At 43.2% G+C, this 13,406-nt stretch overlaps 1 protein-coding gene across 5 annotated transcripts in view; it reads left to right on the plus strand.

Moving 5' to 3' along the window:
- chn1 (chimerin 1) overlaps window positions 1–13,406 on the plus strand; it is a 204,519-nt gene that overhangs the window by 164,595 nt on the left and 26,518 nt on the right. For all 5 annotated transcript variants that reach the window (XM_085986143.1, XM_085986142.1, XM_085986140.1 and 2 more), the window contains 2 exons: window positions 4,627–4,704; window positions 6,993–7,077. In XM_085986143.1, coding sequence (XP_085842269.1) covers window positions 4,627–4,704; window positions 6,993–7,077 — 163 coding nt within the window. The remainder of the gene's footprint in view (window positions 1–4,626; window positions 4,705–6,992; window positions 7,078–13,406) is intronic.

Genomic DNA, 13,406 nt, shown 5'->3' on the forward strand with positions numbered 1-13,406 from the left:
ACCTGCGCTTCACCAAGGAGCCTATCATTTTGTTGCACAACTGGAGCCCCAAACCAGGGTATGGACAGCACTGCCCGTGGCTGTCAAGGTCACTGTTATTAACTTTTATGGCATATGGATATCTCCCAGTTTGCTGTGCACCGCTGTATAGGGAGGTGGCTGATACCTCTATGCCAGGAGGAACACCTACATCACATTTTGGACAGAATGAAACAGGACGGAAGAACGCAAGGCTTCATCCGCATAGAAGGCTTCCCCAATGTCCAAGGTGTCATAGACTGCACTCACATTGCTTGCATGCTTCCCATCAGCCAGGCATTTTTCTCAATAGAAAGGGATACCACTCCCTGAATGTGCAGCTTGTTTGCAACCACAGGCGGTGCATCATGGAGGTCTGTGAACAGTTTCCTGGCAGCAGTCATGATTCATTCATCCTGCACTAATCCTCTGTGCCACCTTTATTCCAACCAGGCCCTCTGGTCACAGACTGGCTACTTGGCAACAAGGAATGTCACCTCCAGACATGACTCACGACTCCTGTCAAGAACCTGGGCACAGACTCAGAACTGGCCTACGATGAGAGGCATGTACCACCAGAAATATCATTGAGCAGACCATCGGCATGCACAAACAATGCTTCTGCTGCCTGGACATTTCCGGGGGAGCCCTGCAGTCACCCCTGACCGCGTTTCCAGATTTGTGACCGTGTGCTGCATGCTGCATAACTTTGCTGTATTTTGAGACCAGCCCTTACCATCACCTGGACAGCAAAAAGGGAAGCGGGAGCAATATCGAACAACAGTGCCCTTAGCTGCCAGAGCTCTTCGAGAACAACTTATACAAGACCAATTCACCTGAAGAATCCCCCCCCTCCCCAATACACCAACAATCTCGCCATCCTTATAACTGCAGTTCTCACAACCATCATCTGATTGCATTCGTGTAGCCCAGCCTCATGTACTTGCCCTCGCTTAACTATAAATATTAACACCAATACCAAAGCCAGAACAAAAAACTCAATTGATAATTGTATAGCAGTTCACTTATTGAATTTAGAATCATCCTTGTGCAAGCCCTTAGTGCCTGTCTAGTGTGCTCGTTTACCTATCCTAGTGCTCCTACAAAGTATATTCCCATTAGCTACAGCTTGGGAGGCTACGGAGCTTCCATTGAGGACACTTTGATGGCTGAGGTGAACAACCTCGAGCAGCTCTGCACCTTGAGGGCGTAGCTAAAGATTGCAGCATCGCGGCATGGGCCTGGGCAGCCTGGCCCAGGTGGCTGTGTGGGACTGACTAGGGCACTGGTTGAGTGGGTGGTGGGGGCAAAGGCATGCTGTCATCCTGAGAGAGGTCAACAGGTGCTTCTCCCATGGAGCCAAGGCCACTCTCCTGGGGCAGCATCTCCAGCTCTGCATAAGAACAGAGTGCAGGAGTGAAGTGACTCTCGTGAAGCTGCTATCAACACTCTACCTCAGAACCAATTTGGCAGCAGTGTGGGCTGACATGGAAGCTGTCAGAGTTGTCACCAGACACTCCATCATTGTGGGCACCACTGTCCTGTTCATGGAGCTGACCACTCACTCCATGTTGGACAGAATTGTACCCATGTTCTGCACGAAGCCCTGTCACAAGTTGGAGCTGGACTCCTCCATGCTCTCAGCCATTATGCACAAGCTTGCTGGTAGGATGCCCAGTGTACCTAGCATTTTCTGCTGTTTGCCCATCAGCTCTCTTCGACCCTGCCCTAACTCTTGCCCACTTGTGCCTGGTGATTTACCACATGCCGACCCCTCCTCTAACCTAATGTCTAAAATACACGTGGTGCTAATCTCTGAGCTATTCAGATAAAGTGATGCTGCATCTTCAAGAAGGCTGCCCTCTATTTCATGAAGTGGCACAGGGGTCTCAACATCTGAAATGAAAGAGGCATTAGTTCGTTTTCAGTTGGAAGGTAGAGCAGTTGGAGACCAGTGGTTGATTAAAGTAGCTGCAGTTTGTCATAGTGTGTAGGGTGAGATAGAAGTGAGAAGGGAAAGAGGGTGAGGTGTAAAGAGATCCTGCATGACGACGACTCCAGCAATGCTACTCACCATGGCCATGACTCGTCCCCTGCTCCTGATGTCTAGCACGTCATCTTCCAGTGGGGAGAGGGTGTGCAGGCAGGCTCAGCCTCCTCCAGTTCCCCCTGCTGCCTCATGCTGTGTACGACCTTCCCCTGCAAGAAGGTCAGAAAGAAAGAAGGGTATGGTCTAGTGACAGCCACGTGAACTGTTTGGAGAATGTGCCCGTTATGGTCAAATAGTGTGAATATTGTGTGCAAGATGTGAGGGGTGGGAAAGTGAGAGTTCAGTAGTGGTGAGTGTTGGAGGTGATGAATGGGTGAGTAGGAGGCTAAGGAAATGGAGTGAACTGCAGTGCAGTGATTGTAGGAGAGTGAAAGAAGGCAGTGGAGGGGAGTGTTGTGAGTAGTGGGGCTGCAGGTGTGAGGTGAGAGTAATTGAGGTGAGAATTGGGATTCTTACCGTGACGGCTCTGCATTGCAGTCATGTCCTGGGAGTTAAGCTCCCAGAAGTGACCTTCGCAGAGACCTCTTCCCACTGACAGTGGAGGTGTTGCCTGGAGGGCATTCTGCCCCCCCGAAGGGAAAAGGATCTCCCTCCTCTTGCCCACCGCCTGGACCAGAGCCTCCAACGTTACATCGGAGAACTTGGCTACCCTCTCTGGACGGCTTTCAGCCATTCTACACCTTTCAAGGATTCCTGCTGTCCGCAGCCATAGGGCACCTCCCCTTTAAGAGGTGCCGGCTGCTTTTAAGTAATGTCAGGGATGCCTGCTTTTAAGTAATGTCAGGGATGCCTGATTTCAAGGCCCCCCTCCTTTTCCCCACCCACCAAACTGGCACACAACCAATAAGCAGTGTAGGTAGTACTGGCTGCACGCCTCGCACATGTTAGTGAGGACCCAGCACGGATTTTGCCTAGTCCCACTGCCCACATGAAGAGACGCACGCAGCCCCTGTCCTGCCCCCTGCGCGTTTGTTTTGAGCGTGATATAATTTCTAGGCCATAGTCAGAATGGGAAAAGGCATTTCCTTTTGAGTATAGAGCTAAAATTATTTAAATGTCTAAAACAAGTATCGATGCAAACTACCGAGACAACAAAGAAGCCTTTCAAGTCAGCATTCAACCTGCAATTCAAAAGTTTATTTTATATTTTAACAAAATTTTATGCTATTGATTTACCATATCCACAATTGTATTAATAAATGTTTTAATACCTCACCAAAAATTTATATTACAAAAAAAATTAAGTTTATGATAGACGAAGTGTCACACACCAACTGCTTTCTAAAGATAAAGAGAAATGGAAAATCTTAATCTTATTTGATGTGGTTATCAAAATGAGACACTTCTCCAATAACTAATCCTGTTTCTGGAGAAAAGCCCCCTGAGTATATTCCAGTTTGAAATGTGTAATACACTTCTAATTTGAATATATTCATGAATATGAGCAAAGAGACTAAATTATGGTTCTATTTTGTTTGTTTCCAAGAAGCAATGATTTAGAATATTAAAGCTGATATTTTATTTGTAAAGAAAAAGGTGTTCAACATTTAGGTAAACAATGTTACAAAATATTTTAATACTTTTTAGGAGTAAGGAAAAATATACAAAATTAGTCACAAGATGCATTTAAAATATAGTTACATGGCATAGGTTTTTAATGATGCATGACTCATTCATTGCTCATTATTTTCCTACTGATGGTTGTTTTTTAATCTAACATGATGAAAGCACTCAGTCCTTAGGAACAATGGATCAGTGCCAGGGATTTGCTATTGGCTGGCTGATTTCTTAATATGACCTGACTAATCCACTGTGCCTGCTGAAACCCAGCCCCCACCCCCTCCCCCACCCCCACCCCATGAGATTAAGGTTATCAGGAGCTCGGTATCCACAAACTGGTTGAAGGCACGACTTGGAACATCTTTAATTCAGGAGACCATCTGAACAAAATGCAACGGAAAATGACCTTAAATGGGTGCTAAAGCTGACCCACTGAGCTTTTAAGTACTGTTTGCAAATGAGTTGCTCAGTGGATGGACTGACTTGGATATTTTTATCTGTTGCAAGGAGACTACTTCAAATCATATGCTAATTTAGTTTTCAATTTATCTTGCGTTTTAAAAGAAAATGTATGACGAGATCTGTTGTAAACCAGGATAATGAAAGCTTGACTACGTTAAGTTGCCTTTTTTTTTTAAATGTAGCATATCACATACAGAGTCCCCATTCAACAGAACATAGTCTAGGTCTCTCCATTGCTAGTTTGAATTGTCTGAAATTTATTAGCCTTTGGCCTGGTTGGATAAAGAAAACCAGTTTGCAGATTTTTAATTTAGCAAGTTGTTATATCAGATTGGTCATAAAAATTGCAAAGTACGAGCAAGATGCCATCCAAGAAATCCTTGTCTGGTAGAAAACCTTATAAATTCCTAATTCGCGAGGCTAAGAAAGAGAACCATCAGCAGGATATTTTGGTAGCAGCTCTAGGAATGAGAATAGGACCCCAAAAAGCATCATCAACTCTGTGGCAACCACTAAAACTGTTCGCTTATTCACAGTTGACTTCACTTGTTCGAAGAGCCACGCTGAAGGAAAATGAACGGATTCCAAAATATGAGAAAGTACATAATTTTAAGGTAAGGAATTAAAATTAACATAGTTAGCAATGAACAGATGTGTAAGTTTTTAAATATATATATTTTAGATGTTAATTTACTTAGATATTTTAATAATTATAGTTATATAGCCATTGTATTGTAGAATTGTTTATGAAACTAAACTGGTTATTATCATGAATTTGAGTTGGAATTTTTTTTCAATGTTACAGTTGAACAATTATTTAACTGAACTGTTTTACTCAAACTTTGTTTATATTGTCATGTAGCTGTTAAATTTGCATCATTATTCAGAAGAGGTTACTGCACGTTGCATTATACTGTCCGCGGCAATTTGTTCAAACCCCAAACATAGATTTCCTTTAAAGGGTAAATTATAGCATCCATGAAGCTAAACAATCAAGGGCATAAACTAAGCAGCTTTCTCCCATTCAAATATAAAGAACAGCACAATTTTAGCGACAATAAAACCTGCATTCTGTCAGTTCTTTGGAAGTATGCATTAGCTTTGGGAAATTAATTTTATATAGTATTCGATCCTCACTTAAAAAAGCAGCTAAATTCCTCTCACCTAGACGAACACTAGATGATCTTGATATTTGTTGCAGATAACATGTCTCGAGTCTGAGTTTGGGTTGTCTCGACTGGTACTAGCAGCTGGCCTACATCATTATTTCTAGTGAAACCTTCCTTTGCTAATGAGGTGATCGTGTTGAAAGGTGCAGAGCTAGCTGGAGTGCATGAAATTACTCACACTAGTAAAATATCCCATTTCCAATATTTTCTTTTTACAACCTTCCTACCATCTTATAATTAGAAAATGGTCCCAGTAGACATACATGTTTTTGTAGCATTTTATTCCTTTGCTGATAGAATAGATGTGAATAGATTCATGAAATAATTGCATTACAATTCTGTTTTTCTCTATGTATATCGGCTTATGGTTACTGCCAAGCTATATTCATAGTGAAGGGGTAGTACAACATTTTGTGCCTCATTGATTGTTTAAGTCTATTTCTGATTATTTATGACCATGCAATCAGTTGGAAAACATTTACAGGAATTCCTTGGTGTGCTTTCCAAAAACTGCTTTTCAAGTCTTGTGATTTTGTTGGAGGAAGGAACTGCTTTTGTTTCCAGTATTCAGTAAACTCGTATTATGTACTCAGGTTTTCCAATTTTATGCGCAAAAATGCTTAAGCATTAACAGTTTGTTTCCACTTTAAAGCCTCTGCATAATTTGTTTTTCTAATCGTTTAACTTAAACTTTATCAGCTGATTCAGTTAATTTGCTTGGTTTCATTTGCACCTGTGTTAATTGTGCTCCCCAACCAAGTACATTTGGTTGTCATGGCGCTTTTTCCACGGATCAGAATAAATGCTGCTTTATTTGATAGGAATTTGACGCAACATTATTCTTGATACCTAGCTACTTTAATATTCATGTGTTAATGTTACCATTAACATTAATGTTCCTTAGTGTACAATAGCAATCTGAAAAACAGTTTATTCCTAATAATCTCATTTACAGTACCACAAAAGAAAATTTTGCTTATGTATTTGTGCAAAAGAAAGTTGCAGATTCCTAGTCTGGTAAAATTCACGTCCTATCTCTGCTTCACTTGCATACTCCATATTCAAACAGTTTGGGGGGAATACTTCTGTCATACATATGAAGTTCAGATTGATTTGTATTACGTAATATATTCCAGGTGCCTTATCAACTGCATGTCTGATTTTAAAAATAACTGGCTAATTTGTTTGAATAGTAATGCTTTTATTTTGATATTTCTTGAAAACGGTTTAATTAAATTATTCCATTCTGTTCTAGAGTATCTAAAAATGCTAATACCACTGCAGTAGCATCACTGATAGTTGCCATGGTAACTCGCTTCCACTCATGTAGCCACCTACAGACACTGCTCTCCCTTTAATATATTATATAAATTATATTAGATGTATCGTATTATTACTAACAAAAATGCACTCAGTGGCCATGCGTTTTGCATTTACCTCCTCTTTATGTTAGTAGTTTAAAAAAAATTACTGAACATTGTAAGAAAAAAAATTGTGTTGCGAGCAGCTGGATCTTACATAACCACTTCCAAACTCTACATTTTCAGTGTTGGCTGCTTTAACTCTTGTATAACCATTATTTGAAGATTTTTTTTTCCTCTTCAGCTTTGTTAAATAGTTCTGTATTTTAATCAAACTATTCACTTGAATAATTCTTGGTGATAAACTGTTCATCAAAGCTCTAATTTTGTTGCATGATCTTCTTTCCCTAATATTGCACTGATGCATTGCAGGTTCACACATTCCGAGGGCCTCACTGGTGTGAGTACTGTGCCAATTTTATGTGGGGTCTGATTGCTCAGGGCGTGAAATGTGCAGGTACTTCGTTGTTCCATATTTATATCTCTTCTCTGCATTTCTTTTTCTGTTCTTTAAAAATAACATAATTACATGTGATTGTCTTTTTCAGAGTTTTGTTTTTGAATCAAAAATCTTCTTACACTTTTCACCCTAGATATATTTGCAATGTACCTAACTTGATCATAACTGAAGATATTATAGTAGTTAATGATCAAAGCTCTAACCGATTTCCTGAAAAAGCATGCTTTTCTCTGAAATACTAACATTAAAATTAATGTGGCATGCACATAACAATTTTGTACTCGGTTATTAAATTTCAAAATAACTAGCAATAGTTTTGTTAAAGGTGGAAACATGATGTTCAAATGCTACACTCAAAATGCGCCCCATAGGTGACTAGCCTTTTGCACACGATAATGTGGTACTGTGTGTGTTCCATAACAATGTAATCTAAAATATGACATGAAGAAGTTAGTTATTTAACTCATCTGATGTTTTACACACTTCAAGTGACTGCACAACATGAATGATATTTATTGCAGGGGCACAGCAATATCAGCAACGTGCCACAGCAACTTTCATCTAAAAACATTACAGGACTGTCAGCACCATTGTGCCTCTGCGAAAGCAAACACCCACATTTGAATTAATTATTCTTTACATAAAGTATCTGGAAAAATGAAGGTGTTGACATTTATTCAGTAGATACATATGCAAGAACCATGGATTGTGATTTTAGTTCCTAGGGTTTTTATATGTGTAATACTCTTGTCGTTGTAGATGAGCCTTAATTACAAAGACCAATTCAATTCTTCCCTTACTAAGAAGATATCAGCGATTGAACAGGACAAAGTTTGATGTCCAATTAATTACTGCAGTACTTCCACATAGTCAGAAACAGAGCAAAAATTTGGTTTCAGAATTATGCTCTGTTCAATTTAACATAGCAGAGCACAGTTAAGAATTATAGGGGGAGAAATTTGGGTACCTTTGCGCCTCCCGTTGTCACCTTCGGGGAGTGATAACAGGGCGCTAACCACTTACCGCCCGGGTGTGGCGAGAATATCGCCTCCTGCTAAATTCGGCAGGAGGTTTGCAGCAGCGGTATGGTGTTGCACCCTGATCTCCTTCGCCCGGAGATCGTGACGTCATCGCCGTGCGTTGCACCCCGGACCCGAACTTCAGTTTCGCCCCCTGCAGCATCACCGGGCGACAACACCGGCAGCTGCAGGAGGCGTTCATCGGGAGGCCGGGCACTTCGGGGTCGATACTTAAATGCAAGCTGGCCGAGGTAGGTAAAAAAAAAAATAATCAAATGCTCGTTCTCTTTTTTTGCTTTTTTTCACCCCAGCACTCGATCTGTCCGGCACTCTGTTGCAGTGCACGGGCTGATCAGGCTGGATCGCGGCTACTGTCGGAGACAGGGTGATGTAAGAAAAAAGAGGCTTACCATCAAGTAACTTTAAAGTAAGCTTTAAGTAACTTATAAACACACTATATACAAGAGAGGTCTTTACCATGCCTCTGGTAGAAGCCTCTTACAATACTGAACAGACCAGTATTTATACCAGTCCAACAGGAAGTGACACATGACAGGAAGTGAGGTATGTACACAGTTCATAGTTCACAGTTCACCGGAAGTGATGACATAACTTCCCGGAAGTTATTATTTTTATCACATTCTTCCCTCCTGCAGGTTTAGGAGGCTGTGGTCTACCTTTTGGTCCGCAGCCGCCGAACAAGGAAGAGTCGCACCCGTTTGGATTCCCGTCGTAGAGGGTCGCTGGTCCGCTTACATGCGGTTGGCCATTGGCCAGAGTCCGTGTGGCCTGGATTGCCCTGTGAAGGGTCGGGGAGATCATGGCTTCGAGTACGAGCCCCAATAGGTTCAAAGTCAGACTGCCTCTGTTCAGAGGGAGGTGCAGAGCTGGTCTGTGGCAGACCAGTACTTTCATGCGTGGTACTGGGAGGGTCGCAACCTTGAGCACGGGGTTCTACCGGCACCAAGCTAGTTGGTGTCCGATCAGGATCCTGGAGAGGGGTACCCGATAGGTCCCAAGAGTTTCCTGGTGAAATGCCATCACCCGATGTCCCACTAGGTCCTGGTGGGCAGGGAGCCAGATCCCGTAATGATACGGTAGATTCTCGGCCGTCGGAATATCGTATGTTTGCATAGGTGGGGTTGGCATCGGTTAGTTCGACCTCGTCTACAAGAAGGTCATTTTTAGACGTCCGAACGTATCTTCGGAGTAATACAGGTCCAGGAGTAGTTAGCCATGACGGGAGTGATGTCCCATGAGATGAGCGACGCTGGAATCCAAAGAACCGCTCATGAGGTGTAGTATTTGTGGCTGTAGAAAGCAGGGACCGTATAGAGTGCAATGCATCCGGAAGCACTGTTTCCCATTGCTGGTCTGGTAGGCCCCGAGATCTTAAAGCGAGACGTACGGAATTCCAGATGATACCGTTATACCTCTCTACCTGCCCATTTCCGATGGGATGGTATAGTGTTGTTTTGCTTGTAGCAATTCCCCGTTCTGAGAGGTAGTCCTTGAGTTCCCTTGACATAAAGGATGGACCCCGATCTGAGTGAATATAAGCCGGCATGCCACAGAGAGAAAATACCTGCTCAAGGCAGCAGATTACTGTGGACGCCAGCATATTGGAGCAGGGGAAGGCAAACGGAAAACGTGAATATTCGTCGATCATGGTGAGCAAATATGTGTTCCGAGTTGAAGAGGGCACTGGGCCCTTAAAATCGATGCTAAGTCGTTGCATCGGTTGGGTTGCATGTATGAGTATACCATCTGAGGGGCGGAAGAACTGAGGTTTTAATTCCGCACAAAGCCGGCATTCTGAGCATATTTTCTTTACATCTCCAGTGGAAAAAGGGAGATTCCGTGATCATACGAAATGTAGCATGCGCGTAACGCCAGGATGACACAAACCATTGTGGACATCCATGAGAGTGGAGGATGACATAGTGGAGCAGAATGCCTGTGTGAGGGTGTCCGGGGCCACATTCTCCTTGCCAGGCCGATAGAGAATGGTATAACCAAAAGAGGCCAGTTCCATCCTCCAAAGTTGTATTTTATTATTCTTAATTTTGGTTCGTTTTCGATTATCGAGCATGAAGGCGACTGATCGTTGGTCCGTGATCAATGTAAAGTGCTGGCGAGCTAGAAAATGGTTCCACTTCCGTACTGCCTCTATGATGGCTGTGGCTTCTTTCTCAACCGGAGGATAATGTAGCTCGGCACCTTGTAAGGTCCTGGACATAAATGCTACAGGACGACCTTCCTGATTCAGAGTAGCCGAGATCGCCACCTCCGAGGCATCACATTCAACCACGAAAGGGAGATTCTCATCAATGGAGTGAAGAGCCGCTTTCTCCAACTGTTTTTGAGAAGGTTAAAGGCTGCAACAGCCGCTGTTCCCAGTGGAAATGATCTAGCATGCAGCAAGGGTTGGATTTTGTCCGAAAAATGAGGAATCCATTTAGCGTAGTATGCAAACAGACCGAGAGCCCGACGTAAAGAAGCCGGATTCTTAGGTGACGGGAGCTCTTGGAGCGGGCGAAGTCTTTCTGGGTCTGGCTTAATGATACCATTGCCTACGCAGTAGCCAAGGATGTTGATGGTCGGTTGCGACTCAACAGATTTGGATTCATTCAGGGTCAAATTACGGCGATGGAGGGCATCCCGAAATTTTTGGAGGTTGGAGTCGTGTTCCTGTTGATCGTGACCTGCAATGGTAATGTTATCAAGATAGGGAAAAGTGTCCCTTAGGTTTTCCTGCTTAACCAGGCCATCCATTGCCCGTTGAAAGACAGCCACTCCATTAGTAACCCCGAATGGGAGGCGACGAAATTGGTACAGCCGTCCATTAGCCTCAAAGGCTGTGTACTGCTTATCTGAGACCTTCAAGGGTAACTGATGATAGGCACTTTTTAAATCGTAAGTTGAGAACACTTTGTATTCGGCCAGTTTATTAACCATATCATCAATGCGTGGCAATGGGTAGGCGTCCAAGTCGGTATATTGATTGATGGTTTGCGAATAATCGATGCATAGTCGCTGTTTGTGAGGTTTTAGAGGGTTCTTGACAATGACGACTTGAGCCCGCCAGGGCGACGAACATGGTTCAATGATATCCTCTGCTAGAAGTCGAGAGATTTCAGCCGCAATAAAAGATTGGTCTTCCTGATTAAAGCGCCGCGATTTCATTATTATCGGTTGGCATTGAGGCAGAATACTGGCAAATAATGAGGGTTCATCAAGTGAAGCTGCTGATAATGCACAAAATGGTAATTTAGACGGTATATTAGAAATAGTAAGTCCGGGTTTGGATCCACCAAACTCAATGGTGAGTTTCTTATGCTGTTTTTGGAAGTCCAGCCCTAAGAGGAGATCACTACATAAGTCCTTGAGCACCGAAAGTCGGGTGGAGGGATACATACGACCATGAAGTGTCATATCAACAACACAAAAGCCGGAGATTCTGGTATTAAGTGATGACTGGGCCATCGCAATTGCCTGGTCCGATGGGAAGATATGTAGTTTCAATTTCGCAACAATCTGTTCCTTAATGAAACTATCAGTACTTCCTGAGTCAATTAAGGCATCTAAGGTATGCCCTTTAATTGAAATTTTTGTGGCAGCATGAGACAGGTTCTGTGGGCAAGCAGCTGTAATTGGTGTCGTTGCACAGAGAGTGGCTAAAACTCTCGGTGTGCTTCGGGAGAGAGCTCGAGAGGAAGCTTGATAGGTCCTAGCTGGAGCATCTTGATAGGCCCTAATTGGGGCAGTTCGGTAGGCCTTAGCTGGATTGGCCCTCGTAGAGGCCCTTGATAGGCAAACTTTAGCAAAGTGTCCTTTTTTCCCGCAATAACTGCAGATTGCATTGCGAGCAGGGCAGGTTTTCCTAGGGTGAAAAGCATCTCCACAAAAGAAGCATTCCTTCCTAGATTGTCAAGAGGCTGCTAAAGTGGGGTCGTCCTCCTCTTCTTCATCAGAATTATCAGAATTAGATTCCCCCATGATAGGGTTCACCTGAGACCGCTTGAATTGTCTGGTTGCAGCTACAGCAGCAGATCGAGATCTGGGCAGCTGATAGAGGTCTGCATTTCTCTTTGCCAAATCCAGTGAACAAGCTAGGTCAAAAGCTTTTTGTAGCTCAAGTGTTTTACTTTCTAGTAGACGCTGGCGTATAAATGGAGAGGCAATCCCGCAGATGAAAGCATCACGAATCATTTCTTGGCGGTACAGCTCAGCTGAGGCTGCCTGAAAGTTACAATCTACGCTGAGCCTGCGAAGTTCTTGCAGGAATTCGTCAATTGATTCCCCTGGCCCTTGTCGGGCTGTGGCCAGTAGATGTCTAGCATAGACCTCATTTGGGGTCTTGGCATACAGTTTCTTAAGTGCCCGAATCACCTCATCGTAATTATCCCATTCATCAACATATTCGAACACTTTTGGGGTCACATAATTGATAAGTATCTTCAATCTAGCAGGAGCATCCGCTTCACATTCATCCAGAAAATTCTCAAAAGTACGGTACCAATGCTTCCATACCCTGCCAGCTGCTGGTGCATTCGGGTCCAAGTCCAGACAAATAGGTCTAAGGATTTTCTCCATGATGGGTGGTTCCCTGGATCCTTAATTCCGAGTTTGTCCGAAGGTCTAGTATTCGTGAGTGTAAATACTAAGTTACTTAAATTGATGTAAGAAAAAAGAGGCTTACCATCAAGTAACTTTAAAGTAAGCTTTAAGTAACTTATAAACACACTATATACAAGAGAGGTCTTTACCATGCCTCTGGTAGAAGCCTCTTACAATACTGAACAGACCAGTATTTATACCAGTCCAACAGGAAGTGACACATGACAGGAAGTGAGGTATGTACACAGTTCACAGTTCACAGGAAGTGATGACATAACTTCCCGGAAGTTATTATTTTTATCACACAGGGTAAGTTGCTTTCCCTTGCAGAGCCTGCAGCGATGGCTCTTCCTTTTAAGGGAGGGATGGAGCCTTCCAACGTGGCAGTGCTGCATGGCCCATTGTGCAACGCTGCAGACCTACCACCCCGCCTGCTGCCTGTTAGCACCAGGAAGGAAGTGGAGCGCTAAATCAATTGCTCCACTTCCTTCCTGGAGTGCAAAAAAAGAATTTTTTTTAAAGTTGAGAAACACTGGAGCCTGGCACTAAATTTTTCAACTTTTAAAAGTTAGGGCCCCAAACGGGGCTATAATGAATTTCTCGCCCATTAACTTAATGTGGTATATACTCAATAAGATTCAGGTTTAAGGATTGCAATACATGTTTGACCAAGTTGGCCCTATCCAT

Source organism: Somniosus microcephalus, chromosome 4, assembly GCF_052327205.1.
Source record: "Somniosus microcephalus isolate GS21.2 chromosome 4, FLI_Smic_1.0, whole genome shotgun sequence".
In the NCBI taxonomy this organism is placed as follows: Eukaryota; Metazoa; Chordata; class Chondrichthyes; order Squaliformes; family Somniosidae; genus Somniosus; species Somniosus microcephalus.